The 27,308-nt window shown below is 49.6% G+C and overlaps 1 protein-coding gene across 1 annotated transcript; it reads left to right on the top strand.

Moving 5' to 3' along the window:
• VAX2 (ventral anterior homeobox 2) lies at positions 1-26,996 on the top strand. The gene is made up of 3 exons (XM_014791437.2): positions 1-238; positions 17,679-17,866; positions 26,202-26,996. Exons 1-3 carry the CDS (start codon positions 1-3, stop codon positions 26,637-26,639), a joined length of 864 nt encoding a protein of 287 aa, XP_014646923.1. The 3' UTR covers positions 26,640-26,996.
• The last annotated feature ends 312 nt before the right edge of the window (positions 26,997-27,308 follow it).

Below are 27,308 nucleotides of genomic sequence, written 5' to 3'. Positions count from 1 at the left end.
ATGGGCGATGGGGGCGCCGAGCGCGACCGCGGCCCCGCACGCCGGGAGTCGCGCGGCGGGCGGGGCGGGGACCGCGGCGGAGCGGAGGACTCGACCGCTGATGCTGGCGGCCGCAGCCCGAGGGATACTGCCGGGACCTCCGCCTCCAGCCCCGCGGGCTCCAGGGAGAGCGGCGCCGACAGCGACGGGCAGCCCGGGCTCGGCGAGGCAGACCACTGCCGCCGCATCCTGGTGCGAGGTAAGAGGAAGCTCGCGGCGCCGGCCCACTGGACCCCCACCCTACCCCTACTGGGACCTCCGACCTTCCTGCAGCCTCCCCCTCCCAATTTATATATTCAATCACTCATCATTCAGTCATTCATTCAGCAAATATTATTTTGAGCGTCTATTGTGTGCTGGACATTGAGCTGAGTGCGGGGGACAAAGCGGCAAATGGGACCGAAGAGATCCCCATTTCACTGCCTTACAATTCTCAACCTCTCGGCCGCCCCCTCTCCCTAGGCCATCCCGCCGGTTACTGTGGCAGGGGCAGAGATGGGAGTGTGGGATGCCGAGAGCCAGGTTCCCACCCCGCGTCCCTCGCAGAGAAAAGCGTCACGAGCGCTCCGCGGGGTCAGGACGAGGAGGGACCAGCATCCGGAACCGCGGGGGGAAAAGGCCGGGGCTCCGCTCAGCGGTCGGGCGCTTCCCCGCCTCCTGCCAGCCTTGTTTCCCATTCCCAGCGACGCAAACCGCACCGGTTCCTCGCGGGAGAGGGCACCGGAACGCGGAGGGTGGTGTGCGCCGCGATCGCCCGCCTGTGCTTCGCTCTCTCGGTTGCACTCCCTCTCGGCGCTTGCGCCCAGCCGGCTCTCCGTGCGGCCTTCTCCCCGCCTGGCTTTTCGCGTCTCTCCCTTTCTCCCTGGCCCTTCGTCCTCCTCTCTTCTTTCCTGGCTACTTCTCTCCGCCGAGCCCGCCTTCTCAGCACTCTTCCTGCAAGCGCCTCTGGACTGCGCCGCAGTGCCCAGCTCTGCCTGGCCTCCTTGCCGCGAGGCTGAGGCTCCCCCGGCCCCCAAAGCCAGCCTCACGCGAAGCTCTAAGCTCGGCTTTCGCCAGATCCCGGCTTCGCCCAGCGAGATGGGAGGAGAAAGGGGATCCCGGGGTCTTGCTCTCAGCCCGTCCCTAGGCCGCAGCCAGAGCCTGACGTCTGTTTTGCCCACCATCCTGGAGCCCCGGGACTGGGAGACCCAGCGCCCAGAAGAGGCCACTCGCGGGTAAAGTCTGCCCCGGCCTCCTTCCCCAACTCCCTCGCCTGGCTTCCTCCCGCTGCCTTTTTCCTGCCCCTTCTTCCTGAGTGCCCGTCCTGCGAGCCGCCACGGGCCTCGCGAATCGACTGGGTCGAGCTGATTTCCTCCGCCACCGCCTAGGGAAGGGGCACTAGCTTGACCCCAGCTCGAGGTAGCTCTAGCGCCAGGATCCCGAGTTTCTCTGATCTGAGCTGGGCTGCCCACAGACAGACTGGGACACACCGGCCTGGTTGCACACAGCCTCCTCACAGCCACTGGGTTTGGGTAGCTCTGGAAATGGGGGACAGAGCTAGGGTGAGCATGGAGGCAGCCCAATGTGAAGTTGATTGATGACAGTCTTGGACACAGACTCAGGGACCCTGGTCTTGGGAAACACTCCTGCAGGGGTGGTCAATGAGAGATGGGGTGCCCAGCACTGTTCTGGGGGCAGGCTTAGGTCAAGGCAGTTACAGGACAGAGCATGGGGGGTTGGTCCCCATCCAGCAGGGATTCCAGCAGGTGTGTGGACCTGTTGGGCACCTGGGATAAAATTAGATCCCATTCCACAGACTGTGGGGTGTCCTGGGTGCAAGGTGTTGGCAGCCAGCTTGGACTTCCATTAAGGGAATCTTCCGGGTGGGCCTCCAGAAATGGAGAACTCAGCCCCCAAAGCCTATACTCCCAGATTAAGGGCCTCAAGTCCCTGCCCATAACACTCACCACCTTGCACCCCGTCTATGGATGGACAATTATGAGTTCTGTGCTCACCTACCATCCCTTCCGCTCTACTAATTCTGCATGTGGAACAAATAAATTTTGTGTATAGATGTCAGTTAAATAACTCCCAAGTGTAGATACATGAAAGGTAGGAGTCAAAAGTGACCCTCCACCCTATGTGGGATGGCTACACAATAGGAGCCATCCACAGCCAGGCAGAGATGGACCCCCACCACATGTGGCAGCTTGTGTGCATTGTCAGGAGGTGTACTTTTATAAATAGGTGTACGCACATATAGCAAAGCCGTTACATTTGTACCATATAATGGAAATAGAACATAGGGGGTGTATTTACGCACCTAAAAAATGAAAGATAAACAGATCCATCATAAGTCCCTCTGCCCTTTCCCATTTAATGACAAGGAGGTCATTACAGGCCTGAGATACTCGGGATGTCATTTACCACTAATCCCTCCTAGCCAGGGTCACCTGCGTCACTCCTGGCCCCACAGGGCCCAGGGCCCAGGCTCTGACGGATGAAAGGTCCAGCGCCAGTGAAGGGACATCTGCAGCCCCTTGGCCCCAGGATGAACGTCCCTCCAGTATGCTCTAAGCGGGAGTCCATTTTGCCATTGGCCTCCAAGGACCCCTCCTCCCAAAGTTCCTTCGGAGGAAACCAGAAAAAGGTGGAAAGGAGGCATTTGCCATCGAAGCCTCAGGTTGCTGGTGGGGTGAGGATTCTGGGAAAGAGCCGCACTCTCTCTGGATCTTTGCCTTTCTTTCTGCCTCTTTTCCACTCCATGCTTGCTCCCCCGAGGGCCCCACCCCGGGGTAGCAGACCCTGTTGGGGGAGGCCCAAGGCACAGGGAAGTAGGAGGGAAGCGTGGACACTGGGATTTAGTGAAGGTGGTTCCGAATGCCTTACAGCCCTTTGAATTTGAACCAGTTTCTTTGCCTCTCTGTGCCTCAGTTTCCTCCTCTGTACAAAGAAACCCGTAGCTCTTACCTGGAAGGGCTGTGCTGACGGTCAGAGGTGATGTCTATAAAGCTGCAAACTCCCAGCAGGATCTCCGTAAACATCCCGTTGAATGAAGGGGAGGAGCTCTGGGGCGACCACAGATCACTTCTGGGAGTGGGCCTCCTTCCTCAGAGGCCTCTCTCACTCACCTCCCTGTGGGGGACACGACTCTTTCTGGCTCTGGGCCCAGAGGCTGCGCACGTGTGGGGAGGTGAGCAGCCAAGGGGTCAGGAACCTCTGATGAAAGGAGGATCAGCGCCACCTTGCAGACCACACGGTGCAGCCTTCCCCAATCCCCTTCAAAGAACCCTCGCTCAACCAATCACTCCAGTTTCCGGCTGTCTGTGTGAAATGTGGGTCAGGGAGCCAGGGAGGACGACTTTACTGAATCCCCTGCCTCAAAATGGAGGCTGCATCATGCCACACACAGGCACAAACAAGGCCACTGGGATGACAGGCCTGTGCACACAACAGGCACCTCGCACACCCCACCACGGACACAGCTAGGCTTCCACGGAGATCATACAACCGAGGTGGCCGCCCCACACCTCTGTGTGCACAGCTTATTGGCGGGTGAGAGTAGGGACGGAGGACCCTTTTTTATATTTGGAAAGAGCCCGGCAACCAGAGGTGGGAGGCTTCCGGAAGGAACAGGCCGCCTCCCAGCCGTGGCTCTAACTGCATTGTGCAGCCTCGGTGCAAGGGCCTTTTCGGTGGAGCCGGGATCCTGGCAGTCGGAAGACATGGGACAACTCTCACCGAAAACTCCCTGCAACCTCACAATCTACGCTTGCACCTGGACACTCAAACTGTCTACGTGCTCCCCTAATTAATCCGGACACAAATTCACCGACCTGTCTGGATTGAGCCAAGAATGGCAATCTGCCAGCGTCACTCCAACCAGCAACTTGTATGAACAATGCGTGGCGCCAGTCCCTCCTCACCCGAAGCGATCCCTCGGGCCTGCCGGTCTCAAAACCACATTAGGGCTGCACCCTCTACCCCCAACTCTCCCGCACTGTGAGACCTGTGGCCCTCCCTGCGTGGCTCCGCACCCTTCCATCTGGGAGCAGGAGGGCAGGAGGACTTCGGAATGCCTTGCCTGAGTGACTGGCTGCTCCCCCTCAACACCACCACCCACTAGGCGAAGCTATCACCTGGGAGCTTCCTGGGAGCTTGATGGATGGGCCGGGTGGTTGGGGACTAGGAGGGCGCACAAAGGCCAAGGCCTCTAGCTGCAGCTGGACAATTCTCACTGTGGATGTGGGTGTGGGGAAGGGGCGTTGAATTTACTGGGGTTTGGCCTCCCCTGGGAATCTGGGGGCAATGTTGGACCCGCACTCCAGAAACATGCACCTCCGAACACTTACGAACAGCACAATGGTGTACACCAGGCAGGGCCCTGGCTGCCACAGACGTGCCTGAAGATGCCAGCCACCACTTCGGGGGCTCGAGCTGGGAGAGGCCTGCGGGAACAGACTGCCCTCTCCAGCAGCCAGGTCTGGATCCAGCGGAGCCGGCATCTGCTCCCTTTCTACTTGGATTTACAGCAGCCACTGGACCTAGGGGGACTCAGCCTGGACCTTGAAGGCCTCACCCCACAGGTCGGTTGGGGCAGCTCCACAATGGCCCACCTGCCCACCTGCCCAGCGGGTGCTTTGGCAACAGAGAAGGTGGGCCAAGTGATGTATTGGAGGGAGCAGGGATTTTGAGTCCTGGCACTTGGGCCCTCGGCAGACCACTGGACCATGGCCTCAGTATCTAAGTCTGTTAATAGAAGTGATTACCCAGGACCAGCCCCACAGGCAGTGGTTGCAAGCTTTAAATGTTTCATGCAGGGGACTGCACTTTGGGATTTTTGTTTTTATTTTAATTTTTAGTTTCGGGCTTTGTGGGGGTGTTTGGTTTCTTTCTTATTTTCCTGAGATTGTTTTGTTTTATGTTTGTTATTTTCCCTTTTGCTTTGTTTGTTTTGGGCAGAAGGACCCACAGTCTGGTGGCGGGTCTTTGCCAGGCCCTATCATTTTGGTTTGTACCTCCCCAACCCCACCCCACACAAACAGAAGCACACCAGCAACCAAAAGTGTCGTCTGTCGGTGTGTCTTGTGTGCACCGTTTTTATTTTCAGGGAACTGTGCAGGCCATTAGTCGGCTGCTCGTGTTCTCACCTATTTCTGCCATCTTGGAGGGTCGCTTGGACTCGGATGCCCTTGGACCCGCTGCGGCTTCCCGCACACACACTCCTGCACACACACCCCTGCAGGGTCAGAGCCTCCAGGTGGCCCCTGGGGGAGCCGCCAGGCAGGAAGGCCGAGTCCTTCGGAGGCTGGGACAGTGAGGGTACTCGGGACTGGAGGGGAGGGCTGGGACCGCGGGGCCTGTGTCCCTGGGCTGTGTGAGTCTTGGCCCACTGTGCACCACAATGAGAGAGGGCATCTATGGGTCCTGTTGGCTCTACGCCATTACCCCCGACTTCAGTCTGGGGCTGTAAAGGCCCCAAGCTCCCTCTCTGTAAGAGGTTTCTTTGATTGGTATTTTAAGCAGGCAGGCCGCCAGCCGGCGTAGGAGAGGGAGACGGCATACAAAGCATATGAATTTTACCTTCTATTTCCTGTTTGCTTAATATAAAATAAAGGTTGGCCTGACTCTCCTCGGAAAGCGGTAGCCGGTTACCGGCAGTGCGCCCCGCCGAGATCCGTACGCCAGTTTGAAAAACTGATAGAAGACACCGAGGCGCAGCGGGCCTGCCCAGGAATCCCCAGGACCGAGGTGGTCCAGGCGCCTGGTTCGCCCCACCCCGCATCCGGGAGGGAAGTTGGAGAGTCTCAGCTGGGTGTGCCAGGGTGACATCGGACGCTGCAGAAAGAGGTGGCAGCGCCAGGGGGGAGACCCGGCCTACAAAGCCGAGGAGTGGGCGGCCCGGAAAGGCCAGGGCTGCGAGCGCGGCAGGGGTGTGGGCTGTAAGGTCTAGCTGGGGTCGGCAAAGGCCCTTCTAATCATCTCTTCTACGGCCTTGCCCTTCGCTTGCTCGTTGATTCATTCCGCAAACATTAATGCGTACCTACTATGTGCCAGACCGATGGGGGCAGCTGCTGGCTCTCAGCTTCCCATCCGAGAGACTGTCTCGCGCGCGGGGACGTGCGGGGCTCCTGACCCCCCGGCGGCGGGCGGCGGGCCGGGGTGCAGAGGAGCGAGCTCGGCGCTGGCCAAGGGAGGCAGGTGCCGGAGCCGGGTTCCCTGATGCCGCGCCGGGACCACGTAGGAGGTTGTCACCGCGCCCGCCAAACCCACGCGAGTCCCCCAGATGTGTTCTTAGCACACAGTAGGCGCTCGGTTAATATTTGTCGAATGAATGAAAGGAGACAACCGTCAACTTCGCCCATTTCACTAGGCGGGAGGTGGTAACGCCCTTCCCCGAGAAGAACGTCTGTTTTGAGATGACCTCCTTATTTTTTGACCTTACAATGTCGTTTCTTATATGAAATGGCGATGATGCCAGAACACAGAATAACTGTTATAAAGTGGACGACGCCATATTCTTGGAATTTTGTGCAATCCTCAACTTTGCGAACCACTGAAATATAAAAGCTGAAAAGCCTCAAATATGGTAGCTGGATCCCCAGGCAGGAGAGGCCGACCAGAGGCCGGCGGGGCTGGAGCAGGAGGTCGTGGGAAGCGCAGGGCCGCAAGGTCGGTAGTGAGTCTCCCGGCTCTCTGCGGCTGCTGAGTATGAGGTTCCACCCGCAAAGGCAGCCAGGGGATGAGAGAAATAACTAGATAAATCTGCGTCCCTCACCCCCTTGCAATTCACACGCCTCCCGTCCTCCGCTGGAGTTTGAAATAACCGGGTAATTAAAACTAAGGTTTGTTCTGTGTTTTGCGTCTTTCGGCGTCCACGCGTCCACCCGTGGAGCTGCGGGGATCCAGGGCCGGGCGGGTGGAGGACACCCCGACAGGACTCAGCCTCCGGGAGGGCCGCACTTACAGGGTAGACAGGTCGACGGGATAGGGGATTTAAATTCAAAACCTAATACATGCTCAACGTAAAAAACAAAACCCGAAGCGGTAGAAGGCTCCCAGAAACAGCCACCGTTCCCAGGTTCAAGTGTACCCTTCCAGGAGATCTTCCCAATCTCCTATACAAACAGCAGCAAAAGCGCAATCGTATTACATAAGTTGTTTTGCAACTTACCTTTTTTTTATTGAGGTCATATTGCTTTATAACATTTGTAAATTTCAGGTGTACATTATTATTTATCAGTTTCTGTATCGACTGCATCATGCTCACCACCAATAGTCTAGTTTTTATCCGTCACCATATGTACGTGCCCCTTTACCCCTTTCACCCTCCCCCCACTCGCTTCCCCTCTGGTAACCACCAATCTGTTCTCCTTACCTATGTGTTTATCTTCCACATATTAGTGAAATCATATCTTTCTCTGTCTGACTTATTTCAGTTAGCATAATACTCTCAAGGCCCATTCCTATCGTTGCAAAAGGCACAACTTACCTTTTTTAAAAATTTAATCCGCAGGGGCCATCTTTTCGGCTCAACCATTTCGTGCTGCGTGACTGTAAAGTATTCTTTTGGTTGGGGAAAGCCGAATCCTCCTAACTTCCGGAAAGATGTTCCTCTTGTTTTTCCCTAAAATAAACACTGTGAAATGAACTCCCAAGACATGGGTCTTTGCACACTTCTTACAGTATTTCCAAGGGATAAATTCCTAGCAGTGAAATTGCTGTTTCAAAAGGTTTACACACACTAAAAAATTTTAAAACCTGTTTCCTTTAATTTTAAAATAGTAATTAATTCATATGATTCGAACATCAAAAACTTGTTGTTGTTTTAATTACACAGTGAAACATCTCTCTCCCATCCCTGTCCCTCACCCTCCAGTTCCCACCCAGCTCAAAGGCAGCCTTTTTTTTTTTTTTTCTTGCTGCTTTCTAATATGTCCTTCCAAATAATTTTTAGGCTTATGCAAGTCAGTGCAGCTATATTATTTTTCTTGCTTTTATCTTTTTATTTATGTGGTGACATCTCTCTATATTTTTATGCATCTTGCTAATTTCACTTACCAATCTATCTTGGGATGTAAAGAACTTCTTGCTCATTTTTTATGCTTGGTGTTCCATTTATATGGCCCGGGTGGACCATAATGTATATTATATAACCCGCTGCCCTATTGATAGACATTTAGCTTTTTTCTTATCTACTGCTGTTACAAACAATGCTACAATAAATAAACTTGTTCCTTGGTCATTTCACATGTGTAGGTGTATCTGTCAGAGAAGTTCCTAAAAGTGGGTTACTGGGTCAAAGAGTATCCGTGTTTATAATTTGGAAGATAATGCCAAGTTGCTCTCCATAAGATGGTACCCCCAGACCGCATCCCCCACCACAATGTCTGAAAGTGTTTGTGTCTCCACATCTTGCCATCACAGTTTATACTATCTTGATAGATGTTGTCAAACTACCCTTCAGGGGAAAATTCTTCAGGGGAACATGTTTGGCAATTTATACCCCCACTTTTGCCCTCTCCCCATAGTGGACATTACATATCTTTTACATTTTTGCCGAACTGATAGTTGATAAGAAGTACGTCACTGGCATTTTAATTTTTTAATTATTATTAGTGAAGTTGAGCATCTTTTCATGTTTATTGGCCTGTTGTATTTCTTCTGCTATCTATCAATTAATTTCCTTTGACCATTTTAATTTTCAAATATCCCTTTTCTTATTGATTTGTAGAAACTCTGTATTATGGATAGTAACCCATTGCTTTCAATATGCGTTGCAATTTTCTTTTCATTTATGATTTGTCTTTTAATTTTGTTTCTGATGTCTTTTGTTTTCTGGAGTGTAAAATATCGTTCTAAGTACAGAACCAATCCATGCTGTTTTGCTATATCGTGTAAAAGTTGAAAGTTCTTCATTTCCCCTACAAAATACACTTCTACTCCCAAGATATGATCTCCTAAATTTTCCCTAGTAATTGAAAAACATAAATATGTAAGTTATATATTACAAAAGTGGGAAATTTTTTTGCAAACTGCTTTTTTTATTTAACAAATATTTGGAGAAATCTTTCTATCTAGAACTGCTTCATTCTTTTTAAGAGCTGCTTAGAATTCCAGTATGTAGATAAAATATAATTAATTTAACCGGTCTCCTATTGGTGGACATTTAGTCTACTTTTTCACTATTATCAGCAATGTTTCAGTGAACATCTTTGTACTCTAATTTGAAAAGATGGTTTTTAAAAGTCTCATATAGGAGACAATCTGAATGTGTGAAAACAGGGGGGATATTTTATTATATTAAGGAATTAGTGTTAATTTTTTTGTTATGATAATAGTTTGTGGTTGTTTTTTAAAGGAATCTTTATTGTTTTAGAGATACATGTAGAAATATCTATGGATGAAATTATATGATATCTGGGACTTACTTAAAATTATAGGGACCTAGAAGAAATAGCAGTGTTCCTGAGGTTATAATTGTTGGTGTTGCAAGACAGGTGATCCATGCTCATTATACTATCCTCTCTCATTTTGTGTGTTTGAAATTTCTCATAACAAAATATTTAAAATAATAAACATCATTTCACATGTATCTGGTATGAGTATAATTACAGGATAAATTCCTAGAAGTGAAATTTTGAAATCCAAATATATACACTTAACATTTTGATACATATTTCCAAATTTTATGCCAAAAAGTACTAATTTATACTCCCAGAAATTGCATATAAATGTGCCATCTCTCCATATCTTTCCAACCCAGGATATACTCAATCTTTTAGAGTGAGATCTTTGCAAAAGAAAAAAAAAATCATATTTTTATTGGCATTTTTAGTTACTAGTGTGGTTAAGCATATTGTTATATACTTCTTCATTTTTATTTTCTCTTCTGTGAATTTTTTCGTGTACTTATCCATTTCATGTATTTTAGCCCTTATATACTAAAGAAATGATCCCTTTTTCTATGACGTGTTGCAAACATCCTCAGTTCTTTTCCTTTTTTTAATCTTTGCTGAGTTTTGTTTTTTTTCTGAACTAAAATTTAAGCTATAATCACATCTAATGGTCATTTCTTTTTTGGCTTTTAGATTTTAATTCTCAATTAGGAAGCTCTTCTCCAACCAAAGATAAAAATATTATGATATATATTATATGTGTATATGTAATATACATAATTATAATAAAATACTCTTTACAAAATTTTTGTTACCAAAAAAATTGTTGCATTTGCAACAAACCAAATAATAAATAAGTACATAAGGTCAGAGGGGAGAAGTCTTCCCTCCCTGACCAGCTCCGCTCCCCAGAGGGAACAGAAGAGAGATATTCATCCTGCCAGACTTGATCCTGTGTAGGTACAATCACACACAGACACACACACACACACACACACACACACACACAGACTATAGTTTGAGTTTTTATTCTTTATAAAAATGAGTTTATACATACTTGCTGTTTTCACGTAGCAGTACATATATCACGGACATCCATCCAGGTCAGTGAATGGAGATGTACCTCATTCTTGTTAATGTCTACGTAATAGCTGAAGGCATGACTATACTCTGATTTCATCAACAATATTCCTATTGATAAACATTCAGCTTTTTCCTCTTTTTTTTTTTTTTTCTCTTACAAACTTTGCTACAAACAGTGGATCTGTCTTTATCAAAGTATACCAATACTTCTCTGGGGTAGAAACCTCTATAAAATTTTTGGGACAAAAGAACTACGCATTTTTTAATTTAGCTAGGCATTATGAAATTGCCTACCAAAAAAAACATTGGGTTGTATTAATTTGTATTCTTACTAACAGAGCTTGAGAGAACCTATTTTCTCTCACCTTTGCCAGCACAATTTCCCCAGGCTGATTGATAAAATATGGCATCTCAAAAAAAATTGTATCTCAATTGCTGTTCTAACTTTCCCTTTCTCTGATTCCCTCTGAGCTTGAGTATGTTTTCACATTTATTAGTCGCTTGTATTTCTTCTTCTCTGAATAAACCTTTCATATAATTTGTTCAGTATCCCACTGGACTACTTCCCACAGAAGCTTTTATTTCTGAGTACTCAAATCTGTCATTTATTGTTGAAAATTCTCCTTTTTTTTTCAATTTTTAGAGCTTTATTTTTTTACATTTAAATTTTTAATCCATCTTGTGTTTATTTTTGCACACAGTGTGAGATAGATTACTTTATTCCAAATAATGAGCTAATTGTCCAAAAGCCAGCTCTTTAATAATCCTGTCTTTTTTCCAACTGATTTGAATATCATCTTTATAACATCCCAAATCCCCCTATCTGCCTGGATTTGCTTCACAGCTCTTGAGCCAGCATCAGACCATTTTAGTGGCCGTAGATTTGTAATGTATTTTGCTGTGTGGGAATGCAAGTATTCTCTCCACATTCTTTAACATTTTTTCTGAACTATTCTTTCATTTTCAATTTTTCCAACAAACTTGAGAACGAATTTTCCATAAGGAATTTTTATAGTAATCACGTTATATTTGTAGATGAGGGCAGGAAGGACACTGTCACGCTTAAAAGTCAGCACATTACCGGGTGCTAGGAGATGAAGTCAGGCAGGGCTTTGAGAGGGTCTGTGGGGAGGGGTACCAGGAGGGGGTAATATTTTATCTTGGAGGTCAGGAGCGTTAGCTGCCTACTATCAGGCAGGGGTCACCACCTCTCCCAAGGCAAAGGCTCTTAGGGCAGAATTTACCCTCCCCTGGACCCCTAGGGCTCACCCCTCTTTGAGGAGACTGGAAGGGTAGCAACACTCAGGACTTGTTCCATTCAGACTCATGCATTTTCACGCTAACAAGCGCCTACCCACAAAGAGGCCCTGGAATTGAAGCTGTCCCTCCTTCCTGGGGCTTCCCCCAACTCCACCCAGAAAAGGAACAATTCAGGGAAGTGGGCTGCGTCAGAAAGAATGGGCTAGATTTTGCTGCAGAGACAACCCAAAATCTCAGAGGTTCAACAAAACACAAGTGTATCTCTCACTCACATGATAAGTCTGTCACGGGTGGGCTGATCCTGGTACTCAGAAACCGAGGCTGATGAAGCTCCATCTCGGCTCCTGCCTCCACGCCCATCACAGTAGGGGGAAAGGGCTGTGGCAAATTAGGAACCAGCTTTTGAAATGTTCACCGGAAAGTGGCTGTATCCTTTCCTCTTGTCTGAAGCAAGTCATGTGGTCATATCTCATTTCAAACGGCAGAATATTAGTGTAACCCTCCCATGTGCCTGGAAGGAGTTGGAAACACTGGTGAACAGCATTCATGATTTTTACAGTAACCTGGCTTTGATGAGTGGCCTCCTCTGACTGTCCTAGCTAAAACAGCAAATATAAACACACACACTCTGGTTATTGTGTTTTCCTTATTTGTTGTGGGTCAGTATTATCCCCCTATCTTGTTTTATTGTCTTCTCAGCATTTATCATTACCTTACATACTAGTTTTTAAATTTGTTATCTGTCTCTCTCCCCGGTACAAGGTCTGTGGGAGTAGGGACCTTGTCAATTTTGTCATTTCTATATCCTCAGACCATAGTACTTGGCACATGGTAGGTGTGTTTTAAATATATGTTAAATGTTGACTATATACAGTTGTTTTATTTACAAAAATGGGATAGTACTATACATATTATTCTATAACTTTTTTTCTCTTAATGTCAGTTCATATAGATATTGCCTCATTCTTTTTAATTGCTACATGGTATTTTATAAAATATGAATGGTAAGACTGTACCATAATTTATTCTGCCATTTCCTTTATGGGGAACATTGAAGAAGCTTTCAAATTTTCAGTATTTTGAACAATGCTGCAGCAAAATCCTTGTATATATTTGGAGCACATAAGCTTGTGCTTTTCTTGATAAATATCTACTAAAATAAAATTACTGGGGCAAAAGTTATGTGCATCTTTAATCTTGATAAATGCAGCCTTAAAAGGTTGTGACAGTTTACAGTCCTATCAACGGTGAATGGGAGTGTGGATTCCCCTATGGTGCCTCATGGTTTTATTAATCATCTACTAATGTCTTTCTAATCTTGTGGGAGATAAATGATAATCCATTGTTGCTTGAACTTGCATTACCCTGATTAGGTGAAGCCATGCTCATCTTTTCACATGTTTATTGGCCATTTGGATAACTTTTCTGTGAATAGCTCAGGTAAATTACTTGACCATTTTTTCTACCAGACTATTTCCCTTTTTAAAACAATCATTTATTTATAATTACATTTATATATTCTGGATATTATTTCTTTCCTTTTTAAACAGCATTTTCTTCAGTTCTGTCTTCTGTATTTTACCTTGGTTTTGGTGCTTTTGTCGTACAAAAGTTTTTAGCTTTAATATAATCAACTTCATCCTTTGTTTTTCCTTTACAGCTTCAGTTTTGTATCTGGCTTAGAAAGCTCTTCCCAAGCTTAGAATTATAAAAATATCCTCCTTTATTTTCTTTTAGTGCCTTTATCATTTTATAGTCTATGATTTGCTCTCTAATCCATTTGAAACACTGTTATTTATGGTGTGAGACGTGAATGTAACTTAATTTTATTCCAAACAGGTAATTTATGGTCATCAATCTACTTAACTCCACTTATGGACCAGACCAACCTTTCCTCATTTAGAATGCTCCCTTTGTCATAAACTCTACCACTAATATGTACATGGGTCTAATTGTGTACTCCTTATTCTAGTGTTTTTCAGTATTCAGTTATTTGAATACCATCTTTACCATTTCCATTATATTCATTTTCCATTTGTTTACTTAATATTTTATCATAATACATTTGAAAATTAAATACCTGCTTTAGCCTTATCCTAAGGCTATAAAATTATAGGTTTAAATTTTTTTCTAGTAAATACTAAAATAAGCACATAACTTTTGAAATGACAAATGTGTACTTATGTACCATTTTTAATCATCTTACAAACCACAAGTGGAATGCAGAGGCACTTTGGGGAAACACTATTATATTCTTTCCACTAATGGATTTGTCAATTTCTGTGACAAAACATCATGGCATTTTTTTTTTTAAAGCTTCACTATAATAATCTCAGCTTTTTTTTTTTTTGCTGAGGAAGATTCGCCCTGAGCTAACATCTGCTGCCAATCTTCCTCTTTTTGTATGTGAGCCACCACCACAGGATGACCATTGACAGAGGAGTGGTGTAGGTCCGGGAACCGAACCCCAGCCACTGAAGCAGAGCACCCCGAACTTAGCCACTAGGCCACTGGGGCTGGCCCATGACGTGTTTTGTTGTTTTTTGTTGGCGTCATATTTTGAAATAATTATAGACTCACGAGAAGTTGTAAAAATGGTACAGAGAGGTCCCGCGTATCCATCACCTTGCTTCTCACAGTGGTAACATCTTACATATCTACACTACGTTATCAAAATCAGGGAATTAGCATTGCACAGTATAATTAACTAGACTACAGACCTTCCTCAGATTTCACCCATTTTTGCATGCTTTTTTTTTGTCTCTGTATATAGTTCTATGACATTTTATCACACTTATAGATCCATATAACCACCACCACAATCAAGATACAGAACTGTCACCACCAAGAAACTTCCTCGTGCCACCCTTTACAGTCACACCCTCCCTTACGTAACCCCTGGCAACCATGGATCTGTTCTCCACCTCGATAACTTTGTCATTTTGATAATGTTATATAAATGGAATCATACAGTACGTAGCCTTGGGGACTGGCTTCATTTTTTTCACTCAGTATAGTCCCCTGGAGATTTATCCAAATTGTGTCTATCAATAGTCATTCCTTTTTATTGCCAAGTAGTATTCCATGGTGTAACAGTTGGTTTAACCAGTCAGCTATTGAAAGACATCTGGGTTGTCTCCTTTTGGGGGCTATTACTAACCAAGCTTCTATGGACATCTGTGTGGAAGTGTTGATGAGAAGACAAGATTTCGTTTCTCTACGATGAATGCCCTAGTGGGAGGTCACTGGGTTCTATGGTAAATATATGTTGAACTCTTTAAGAAACTGCCAAGCCAGTTTCCGGAGTGGCTGCACCATTTTACATTCCCACCAGCAATGTATGAGAGATCTAGTTTCTCCACATCCTCGCCAGCCTTCGGCTCTCTCAGTATTTTTATGTTAGCTGTTCTAGTAGGTGTTTCTCGTGGTTTTCACTTGCCTTTCCCTAATGATGTTGGCTAGTGATGTTGGACATCTTTTCATATGCTGACGTGTACGGCACGTTTTGATATCCGGCTGGCAAGTCTGAGGTTGCCTTTCTTATGTGGTTCCTGCCTCCCCTGACCCTGAGGGAGAGAACTAACCTGAGCTGCTCCCTGAAGCAGGAATACTCCTCTTAGCTCTTTTATGAGGAGGAAAGTTGGGGGGGGTGCATGTATGGTTTGACTTCAGTGGTCGGGAGCACAGGCTGAGAGCTTCTGGTGGATGGCAGGAGGCTTACAGGGGAGAGGATGGGAAGCTTCCGACACCACATGTGGCACCCACCACCCCTCCTCCAGTCCACACCCCCCAAGACACTTTTAATAAAATCGGTGCCTTTGGAAATGGAATCACTTGGGTGTTGTGAGGAAGTTCTGAGACTGCTCTCGCATCTGGAAACCAGGGACCCAGTCACAATGGGGTCACAAATATTACCCCACCTTTTTGGAATGTAGAAAGAATTGGGGGGAAGCCTGAGTTGTCCCAATAAGACTGTGGTTCCCACCAACACTCCAAGAGATGGGCCCACATCTGTTTGATGCCCTCTCCCCAGCGCCCTCACACGACCCACCCAGTGTGGGGAGAGGGCCACCTCTGAGCAGTGACTGGGTCCCCCCACCCTGACTCACCTTCTCCCTGAGGGTTGACTGAACACAAAGATGCTTGAGAACCTCTGAGGTCAGGGGAAGGGCCTGCGAGCCAGGAGCCCATGTGGAACCAGAGCTCACCCAGGAGGAGTGAATGTTAACTGGCCCTGGCGGGACCCAGGAAGAAGCAGTTTCATAAATCATATGGGGGGTGGATTTAAGGGGGAGGTCTTAGGTTCACGTTCTAGAGCAAGGATTCTAAAAGTAGCTCACAAGGAGCCTTCTGGCAGACAGCACCTCACAAATGCAGGTCCTTTCCTACATCTTCCAGGGCAATGATGAACTCGTCCAGAAGATTCCATTTTTTACCCATAACCAAGTCTTCTTCATTATAACCTATCAACTGAATCATTAAGGATTAATAAAAGAGGGTATTCATAAAGAAAAATGAGAGTGTTTCTAGAGCTTATTGAACACAGTCTGTGTGACTTTGGGTAAGTTACTTAAAATTTGTTCCTCCATTTTCCCATCTGTAGAATGGGGATAATAATAGTTCCAATTTCATTGAGACACTGGGAAGGTGGAAGTGCTGAAAACAGTACCTGGTCCAGAGCAAGCATGGCAGAGGTGTCAGCTATTATTATCACTAAAACATGGGCAGCCCCAGCTCCTAACACTTCTGGCCACATTGCACACTCCAACTGTGCACACTTCCTGGAGAGGGTTGGAATTATTGCGCCTGTGGAGGGAGTCTTGATCAGGCTGCCTTGAGTTGGTAAGTTTTCCACTGGCACCACTCTTCCTATGGCATGGTAAATCACTGTTAGTTTAGCTTTGGTATTATCAACATCGTGTGCTGGGAGTGGTTTGCTAAATCCTACACAATACAATGCTGCAGATTTCCACGCTCTAATTTTTGACATAAAATTTTCTAACTAGATTTCAAGCCATCAGTGTGTGTGGTTCAAACATGGATCATCTTTGCCCCTATTGTTAAAGCTGATGTATATCTATAACACCCCCACACACAAAGTATTTTACTTTTGCCGAATGCTTTGTGGCTGTTACTGAGTTCTTTAAGTGGAAATATCAGGTGGACATGGGCTGCAATGTTTTCAACCTCTCTTAAGTGGGCTCCAAAATATTGGAGGCCCCGTGCATGGAGGCCATGGGTCCAGGGCCCAGGAGGATGGCCCTGCTGTCCAGGACTAGGTACATGGGGATGGCAGAAGTGTCCCCTCTGGAAGGCACCCCAGCAGCTTGATGTAGTGGCAATGGTCCTTGGGCTCCTCCTGGGGACATCAGTTCCCCAATTCGTCCTCTACCCTACACCAGCTAGCTTCTTCTTGGACCCCAGGAGGGTCTGTGGACAGAGTGCTCACCCATGCATGCACACACACACACACACACACACACGCACACTCAGGGCTTAGGACCTGGCTTGGGATATCTCCTCCAGTAAGCCTTACCTGATTGATCATACCCAGTTCTAACCCATCTTTTCCTCTGCACTTGAGGACTCAGTATATCCCTTTCCATTTGTTCCTGATTCTGCTGAGGGAACAGAATCCTACCTGAGTCAGAGCGAGTCCTTTCTGCCCAGGCCATGGTGGTAGACCTGACATTTTTGCTGAGGCCCATTCACATACATATACCCATTAGATACAATATAGTGCATTGGGTGATTAAGGAAGCTAGGCCTAGAGAGGGTAAGCAACTTGTCAGAGGTCACACAGCCAGCCCAGGCCCGAGGAGCTCCCTGTTAGACCACACTGCGTCTCACTAAGATGCTTGTTGGCAGCCTAACTCCTTAACTAGAGCACTAACCTACCTCCTTTCATGGCCCCTGCAGATGCCAAAGGGACCATCCGGGAAATTGTCCTGCCCAAGGGCCTGGACCTGGACCGGCCCAAGCGGACCCGCACATCCTTCACAGCCGAGCAGCTCTACCGCCTGGAGATGGAGTTCCAGCGCTGCCAGTACATGGTGGGCCGTGAGCGCACTGAGCTGGCCCGCCAGCTGAACCTCTCCGAGACCCAGGTGAGAGGGCAGGGCCAGGCTACTCTGCACCTGCCCTGGCAGCCTGGGAACTCCTTGGGGTGTGAGGCCCGTGGGCTGCTACAGGGAAAAGTTCAGGCATGTGTTAGGGAAAGGCTTAAAGCTATAGGTAAAGCAGAGCAAATAAACGTAGTGCACCAGAAGAGTGGGTAACTGTCAACGGGGGCCTTCGGATGCATGAGGCTTTTTGAGTGGGATATGGGAAAACGCCAGAGAAACAAGCAGGGAGGGACACTCAGGCTGCAGGGAGTGGCTTAGAGGGTTGTTGGCCTGTGAGAGGAGCCTGCAGGAAGGTATGATGAGCAGGTGGGTTGGGGGAGAGATGAGATATTACAAAATTGGGTTGGGGATCTCTCATTTCCCCATTCTGGGCTTTTTCTACCCGCCATCCCCTCCCCATCCCAGTGTGCCTCAAAACCTCTTGTCGAGAGAAGGGCTTAGCATTTTAACAATATTATGCTTAACCCAAAGGGAAAATTTTTGTACACTGAGCACCTACTCTGTGTAATGGAGGCATTTCCAGCTGGAAATAGAGCTACATAGTGATGAGAATACTTACTTACTTAGTGCTCCTTGCACCAAGGCACTATTCTAAGTGCTTTGCACATGTTAATTCACTAATCCCTCCCAACCATCCTATGATGTAGCTACCAGCATCATCCCATTTTACAGATGATGAGAGGTGATGCCCAAGGTCATACAACCAATAAGTTCCAGGGCTAGGATTTGGACAGGCAGTCCGGCATCTTGATGCTGCCTGTAAACTGGGCAACCATCCTTGGGCTCATCAAAGAGTGACTCAGAGACCCTTCATTTAGCTACAGCTCTGGTAGTTTAATCTCATATATGAGGGAGATCAGTCAATAGCTGTATCTCAAACTGTGGCCAAAATGGGACTTATAAAGGGAAGAGGAGAGGAAGGAGAGGAGGAAGGAAGCGGACAACCTGGAAGGAGGAAATGTGAGGCCCCTCCGTGTCCCGCCTGCCGCTGTACCTCCCTTGGCACCCCCGCTGCAGCTAAGTCGGGATCTGGGCCTGCTGGGGAGCAGCTGCTGTCCCGCAGGCACGGGCCCTCTCCGCCTGGACCTGTTTTCCTCCAGCTGCCTTGTAGAGCCCCAAACAACCCAGCAGATGGCCCAGGGCAGCTGGGCGCTTCCTCCAGTGGGGCTCAGCTGCGGGCTGGAAAGCCAGGCTGCGCTGAGAGAGGGAGCTGCAGTAGCTGGGCCGAGCCAGAGCTCCTGGAGGAAGTCAAGGAGGCACCCTCAAACCCTGAGGCCTAGGCATAGTCACCCCTCAATACCTGCCCCTCCTCTTTCTCCTAACTACCCTCTGCCCCTAAACTCTTCTCTGAAACTTTGCTCTTCAGGGGCACCTCAGATGCCCAGGCCAGCAGCTCCCTCTCAGTCCTCATTCTTCCCCTGCCCTGTCTCCCATACATCCTACATTGACCTGCCCTGAAGGTCAAGGCCAAGCCCCTCCTCTTCCAGGAAGCCTTCCCTAAGGCTTCTTGACTTTGCCCCAGGAGAACTTTTCCACATGGCTTGACGTGTGTGTGTGTGTGTGTGTGTGTGTGTGTGTGTGTGTGTTTGTGTGGTGGGCACCAATCAGTATGCACCTCCCAAGGACAAGAATGTGTTTGAAGGCCAGGTCTTCTTTTCAGGCCTCCTTGGGGACCCCAGCACACAGTGAGCCCTCAACGAATCCTAGCTCACTGACTATTGCTCACCGCTTCCTTTCTCTTTCCCCAGTTCTGGGGTTTTGCAGATAATAGAAGGTAGAGCTAACATTTATGGAGGGCTTCATGGCTCCAGGCACTGCTCTAAGTGCTGGGCGTGTTCTAACACGCTTAGTCTTCACCACAACCTGGTGTGGCTTAGTCTTCACCACAACCTGGTGGGATCCGTGTGAGGTTTTTCTTCTGACACCAGATGTGTGGTGTTTTCCACACCAACAGCAACCAATTCTCCAACACCAACTGGGTGTCCAACAGTTCGATTCAGTTCAAGTCTGATGCTAACTCCGAGAGGCTGCACAGACCCTACAGGTTAAGTCCCACAGGACAGTTTCACATCAGATGCCAGTTACAAGACCCAGGGACCACCCATACTTCTGACTGACCAGCTGTAAATTTGGGGGTTCCCACATCCCCCTCCTCAAGTTTGATAATTCACTAGAAATGAATCACAGATCTCAGGAAAATACTTTACTTACATTTACATGTTTATTATAAAGGGCACAACCCAGAAATAGCCAGATGGAAGAGATGCATAGAGCCAGCTATGAGAGGACAGCTTCCACACGTCTCTGGGTGCACCCTCCTCCAAGCACTTCCATGCATTCACCAATTCAGAATCTCTCCGAGTCTCATGAGTTGTTCAAGACTTTTTATAACCCAATCTCCAGCCTCCTTCCCCTCCATGGAGGTTGGGGATGGGGCTGAACCTTCCAACCCTCTAATAACACATCTTATCTTTCCCAAGTCCAGCCCCATCCTGAGGCTGTTTAGGGGCCCACCCTGAGACACCTCACTAGCATAAACTCAAGTGTGCTCAAGGGGCTCCTTAGGAATAACAAAAGACACTCCTATCACTCAGGAAATTCCAGGGGTGTTAGGAGCTCTGTGCCTAGAACCAGGGACAAGGACTAAATATATCCTTTTATTATACCAGAATGGGTCTTTATTATCTCTACTTTAAAGAGAAGGAGGGCCGGCCCCGTGGCTTGGCGGTTGGGTGCGCGCGCTCCGCTGCTGGCGGCCTGGGTTCGGATCCCGGGCGAGCACCCACGCACCGCTTCTCCGGCCATGCTGGGGCCGCGTCCCACATGCAGCAACTGGAATGGATGTGCAGCTACGACATACAACTATCTACTGGGGCTTTGGGGGAACAATAAATAAATAAAATCTTTAAAGAGAAGGAAACTGTGGCACAAAGAAATTAAATAACATGCTCAAAATGTAAAGCAGGCTCATTCATTAGCTCATCTCATCTTTATAAAAAGACGGCTTCATGCGTAATATCCTCCCCATTTCAGAAATCTGAGCCTCAGCAAGGTTAATTAACTTGCCCAAGGTTATATAGCTAGAATTCTGTGGAATTCTCAGTATATTCACCCATACTTTTGTTCAAAGCTATCACTGAATGCCCACTATGTACCCAGTACTGTTCTGGGCACTGGGGATCCAGCAGAGAACAAAACAGACCAGGCACCTGCCCTTGGGCAGCTGACATTCTGCCTGAGAAAGACACACAGCATTGATGAGAGTGCTGAGCGCTGTGAGGGAGATGAGACGGCGACCTGACAGAGACCAGGAGGAAATCCTTTATTGGAGTGCTCAGAGTGGTCTCCTCTTTGAGGAGATGACATTGAGTTGAAGAAACAAGAAAAAGATGTGACTGTGGAATGAGGGAAGGTGAGAGGCTAGTTCCAGGGTCCCCCTCTCTCCACTGGCCTGGGGGACTTTTTCAGGGCCAGGGACCAGGCACCAGGCCAAGGACAAACTGCCAAGTCCCAATACTGAAAAGATCACCGCTTAGCTTGGCAAGAGCAGCTCCGCCCTTCAGCAATTGTCCTCAGCCCCATGCCCATTGCCTCTGCCCCAGATGGCTTCTTCCAGAACAGTGGAATAGGTGACACCTTCCTGGTCCAGGTTACAAAACCCAGGGCCATCCCAGATAAACAGGTACCATTCATCTCAGATTAAATGTGTGCCCACGGTCACAGGAAGCAGTCTCTTAAAGGTTAATGTCATTTCCACATCAACAATGAGTCTTGGAATTTAACACTGGCCATGAGCCCGAAGAAGGTGATGGGTGATCTCCCAAAAAACACCTCCCCAGTCCTGGCAGCTAAGTGGAAACCACACCCCTCCCCTGGTGTGCAGCCATGGGTCACGGTATGGTCCGGCAGGGATCAGAGGTGAAGCCACCAAGCATTCACCTAGTTCCAGAGGAACCAAGAGAGAGAGGAGGCAAGATGGCAGCCCACAGGGAGACCACGGTAGGGCACTGAGAAGACAAGGGGAGGGTGACGCCCCAGGCAGTGCTCTGCACTGCAGGATAGGACTTGTGCCCCCTGGGAGAGTGCAACTGAATGAGCCTGAAAGGACCAGTAAGTTTGGACTTAACCCTGAGAAGAGGCTGACCCTGAGATGGAACTGAAGTCTTCCTGGAGGAGGAGGCCTAGTTCAGAGGCACTGAGCCTGTCTCTCACTCAGTTTGCCCCTTGTTTGCTGAGCCTTAGGAATCTACCCCTTAGAGACGGTGGGATTGGTGGTGGGAAGTGGACGGGCACATCTCCTCACTCCCACCTTTGCAGCTCCAGCATCCACGTCCACAGTCTGCGACATTAGAATCACCCACGGAGCTTTTTAAAAAATGCCAGTGCCTGGGCCCCACCCCCTAGAGATTCTGATTTCATGGATTGGGTTGGGGTATGGGCATCAGGATTTAGCAAAAAGATCCCAGGTAATTCCAAAGTGGGGCCAGGCTTGAGAGTCCCCAACCTAGCCCATAAGAGCCCAACAAAGGGGCATGCTCGCCTGCCTTCTGCCTTCTCCTCTCTTCCCCTTCCAGGCCCACCTTCCCAGGAGACTCCACCCTGCACCAGCCGGTGCCCCCCATCCCTGCTACACCCCGAGCTGCAGAAGCAGATGTGTGGGAGCACACACCTTCCTCATCAGACACCCTTGTTACTGCCACTCCCTTTGTACCTAATTGCCCTGCTTTTGCTGGGAGTGGGAGCTCTCCCACTAGCCCCTCAGCTCCCCAGGGGCAGAAACTACAACTTCTGGGCATGTCCTCTCCTCCTCCCTCAGAGCTAGGAGCAGAGAAAGGGAGCAATGAACAATAGCTCACATTTCTAGTGGGCCAGTCCCCACGCTAAGCCCTCTACATGGATTTCCTTATTTAACCCCTGCAACAGCCAGGTATTTCTGTCCCCATTTTACGGATGAGAAACTGAGTCTCAGGGTTCTTGGAGGTGGTGCCTGGCCCGAGGTCCTAAGAGGGTAGTGGGCAGCGAAGCCAGGAGGCTTCCCAGCTAGGGAAAGGAATGTAGCAATATGCAGATCTATGGTCTCCAAGGATCTGGTGGGACCACTTCCTGGAACAATCGAGTTCTGAGAGTGACAAACATAGAAGGGTTTTCTTCTTCCAGTCGCTTCCTTCAGCCCAATTTGGTCGACTCCCTTGGCCATTCCTTCCTGACATCTTTTTCAAATATCACCTCTTCAGAGCAGCTGTATTTGTACCCCATGGTCACCTCCCCACCCCTCCCCTTATCCTGCTGTCTTTCTCTAAAGCAGTGTCCCCCAAAAGTGGTCCTCAGGCTGGCACCAGCCCACAAACTGTTATCTGTCCATGACAAGTTTAGAAATGGAGAGTAAGTGTTTAGAAATGTATATGGCAATTTCTCTAGTAATTCATTTTAATCGTGCTTTACAAAAGCATTGGTCCACAACTGATTGGAAACTTTAAAAAGTGGTCCCTCACCACAAACAATTTGAGAGGCACGGCTTGAAGCCCCTGACCGCCCTGCCTCTTTGTCCACATTTGTTCTTTGTCATCCGTCTCCCGCTCCACGTTGTCTACTCCACACGGCAAGGGTTTGCTCTGCTTTGTTCACTGTGGATTCCTGAGCCTAGAACAGCGCCCAGCACGTAGTAGGCACTCAGTACATATCTGTTGAATGAATGAATGAGAGGATGAATGAAGCAATCAATCTCAAGTGGATCCCATAACTCCCTAGTCACTTTTGGTTATTGAAACTCAATCCAATCACATTTAAAACATCAGACTCGCATCTAATTTCACATCTGCTCTTCTCCCCCCTTCCCCACTCAGAACAGGCCTGACTCACTGCTGGGGGTGCCTGCCGTCCTTAACACCTCCCCCTTTAGCCTCTGGAGGGAGTGTGACCTGTCTGAGCCACCTGCTCCCTCTCCCCCCATCAGCTACCTCCCTCACAGTTGGAGGGCAGGGAGGGGAGTGGCAGTGGGGCAGGGAGGGGTGTGGCAGGGAGGCAGGGAGGTGGCAGGGAACCAGAGAGCTTTTGAAATAACTGGGCACCTTCTGGTGTGAGGAGGCCTTTGCTCCTGCAGGAGGTGATGGGCAGCCTCGCCCAGGCAGCCTTAGCTCTGCCCTCCTCCTCACCCAGGCAACCCTCCCGTGCCTGCCTCCTCCTCCTCACCTCTCGGCTCCTTCACCCGGAGCCACAGGAGTTGCTGGCCTCCCCTAGGTCTTCCGAAAGCTGGAGGGAACCAGTGAAGCCTTCCCGTCCTTCTCTTTCCAGGCCCTCCACTCCATGGTCCCTGCTGGCACACGCTGCCCAGCTGGCTGCCAGCCTCCTGAAACCTCCAGGCCAGAAGCAAGGCCAGCCTCTGTGCTCCCAGGGACACAAGTCTGGGTGCTGCAGTGGTGGCATAGGTGACACGGGCCTGCAGATGCTGTGATTTGACAAGTCTTCCAGCTGGAGAGCAAATCCCAGGCTCTCCTCTCAGGCACTTTCCGTCCCTACAAGTGATTCTTTCAGGGCCCCCCGGCTTGCCTTCTGTGGGGGGAGCACCCTCTCCTTCTCAGAGAGGGGAGGAAATCCTCTGTCACCATGAGGGCTGACCACTGTGCTTCCCTCCCAGCCTCCTTTTCTTCTACAGACAGAACGGGGGCTGAAGAGCCAGGGGCTGGGTGGTGGTGGAGGGCTACCCCCTCTGCCTCCTCTCATAAGCCTTGATAAAGGTCTCTCTCTGCCCTTCTGTTGGTGGCTCTATTTAGGATGTGGGGTACTTGGCACCTCTTTGTCCCCAGCTTTGAGTGTGTGGCTATCGGAAATCCCCCTCAACATCCTGCCACATCCTCTTACACTTGGTACCACATTGAGAAGCTAGGCCTTTAAAGGTGGGGGGTCGGAGACGGCTGTGACAGGTTCAAACAGAGGAATGGCCAGATTGGGTTAGAAAGCCCACTTCAGAGGCAATGTGGGGGCCAAGACGAGGAGAAGTGGGACCGTCCTCAGACCGGGTAACTGGCCTCTGCCCTTGGCCCCATGCTTTAGAGGGCCCCACTTTGGGCCTTCTCTGCCCATGTCCCTTCCTATGGGGTGAGGACTTTGCAAGGCCAAGGGATCATGCCCACCAGGAGCCTATGCCCACCTTCTAGGCCACATCCCAGGTGTCCAGGATTCCAGAATTCTCTTCCAAATGGGCTCAGGCCATTTGGTAGAGAGGTACAGAGGCCCAGCACCTGCCTGGCCTCTCCCCGAGTCAGTCCTCCCAAGGGCAGACTAGGCAACCATTATTCAGAACCCTAGGCCCAGGAAGCAGCCATCAGGGGCTGTTTGCAGAGTGTAAACAGGCTGGGGTGCCCACACACATGCAGGTCAGAGTCAGGTGGGCCATAAGCCAGGCTTCCAGTTTTCCTCCTGCCCCCAGCCCTGCAAATGGTAAGGGTTGGATAGGAGGCACAGAGCCCCTTAAAGCAGTGGTCCTCTCACCTTGGAATCACCCGGTGAGCTTCAAAAGCTCCTAGTGTCAGGGCCCCAGCCCCCTCATGCTGAGTCGATTGGACCCAAGTTAGGAGTGAGTTAGGCTCCCCAGGTGGCTCTCATGGGCGGTCAGAGTTGAGGGGCCCTTGCTGGGGAGACTGCGGCCACAGTCCAGGCCAGAGGGGGCAAAGGAAGAGCTTTGCCGCACTGGGGAATGCGGGGGGCTTCGGGAGCTCGTCCAGGTTTCTGCTTGGGTGGATGGAGATGCCCCTCACGGAAGAGGGAAGGTGGGGAGAGGCCCCTGTGTGGGGGAGTGGATCTGAGCTGGACCTGAACCTGTGGAGTTTGGGGTATTTTGTGACATCCATGGAGGAAGGTCTAACAGGAAGTTGGACACCTGGACTGGATCTCAGTTTTGAGGCCTGGGCCCGAGGCAGAGTTGGGATTTAGCAGCTCATAAATGGTAGCTGAAGCCTTGAACCCGGCCAAGAGTGGAAGGTGTGTGGGCCAAGAGGGGAACTGCATTTGTCCCCTCCAAACTCCACCCTCCATCTGCCAACCCATTCCTCCATCCTAGGCCACAGACAGCTTAGCAATGGAGGGGTGTCCATGATTTGGGGAGCTGGGCTTCCTTATCATCAGTTCACCAGAGCAGGCTGCTTGTGGGAAGACCTTAAAGACAATCAGATTGCCCTTCTTTCCCCTGTCATTCCACCCTTGCTCCCAATTTCCCTGCGTCCCCATGCCCTTCCTCTGCTTTTCTCCTCCCGCCTGAACCCACTTGGCTTTGCCTCTCCCCTCTCCCTTCCTGACAACCCTCCCCACCCACTGCCCCAAGGTCAAGGTCTGGTTCCAGAACCGCCGTACCAAGCAGAAGAAAGACCAGAGCAGAGACCTGGAGAAGCGAGCATCCTCCTCAGCCTCCGAGGCCTTCGCCACCTCCAACATCTTGCGGCTGCTGGAACAGGGCCGGCTGCTGTCCGTGCCCAGGGCCCCCAGCCTCCTGGCGCTGACCCCCGGCCCGCCTGGCCTGCCTGCCGGCCACAGGGGCACCTCCTTGGGCGGCCCCAGGAACTCCTCCCAGCGCCTCAACCCGCTGATCTCGGCCCCGGTGTCCCCACCACTGCCGCCCCCTCCGCCAGCCCTCTGCTTTTCCACTGCCCCGCTCCTGGACCTGCCTGCTAGCTACGAACTGGGCTCCTCGGCCTTCGAGCCCTACAGCCGGCTAGAACGAGGAGTAGGCAGCCCCGGCGGCGGCAAGAAAGCTAACACTTAAACCTCCACCCCCGTGTGACACCGAGTCCCCAAGCACAGCACCGCCCCTACCTCCTGTGCCCCAGCGGACTGCCCTGAGCAGGCACCCAGAGGAGGGGTGGCAGCCACACACCCTGCCCCACTCGTCCCCCAGCTCAGAGACTCTCGACCAGACATCCTTGGTCGCGCAACGTGTGTGTGCGTGCAGTGTGCGTGTGCCTCTCACTGAAATAAAAGGAAAACAATGACAAGGGAAACAGAGTCCCCACAGCACCACCACTGCCCTCAGTCCCCTCTCCCTCTCCCTCTCCCCACTGGGAAGGAACATAGGCACAGGTCAGGGGCACCTCTAATGGGAGGGGGCAAAAACTGGGGCCATGTTCACACTTGGGGGGTCGGGGTACCCATGCATGTGTGTGACAAGCACCTGACTCTGGCGCCCAATTAAAGCCCCCCACCCCGGGCATCTCAAGGCCCATGGTAGCAACGCTGATGCTTTTGTTGGTTAAGCTTTGCCCTTTGCAAGCTCCTCTCTCGAACATAACAGTTGAGCAAGGGAGACGTTAGGTCCTTCGAGGGTGGACAATGAAAGGGGAGACCGGGATCTAGAGAGCCTAAGAGAGGGCATCAAGGTAAACCCAGGCAAGACCTGCATGCTTTGGAGGGCAAGCCCATTGCAAACACTACAACA

The sequence above is a fragment of the Ceratotherium simum genome, chromosome 11, assembly GCF_057802395.1.
Source record: "Ceratotherium simum simum isolate JZ-2026a chromosome 11, ASM5780239v1, whole genome shotgun sequence".
Taxonomy (NCBI): domain Eukaryota; kingdom Metazoa; phylum Chordata; class Mammalia; order Perissodactyla; family Rhinocerotidae; genus Ceratotherium; species Ceratotherium simum.
The sequence above is the reverse complement of the archived record's forward strand: the minus strand, read 5'-3'. Positions and strand labels throughout refer to the sequence as shown.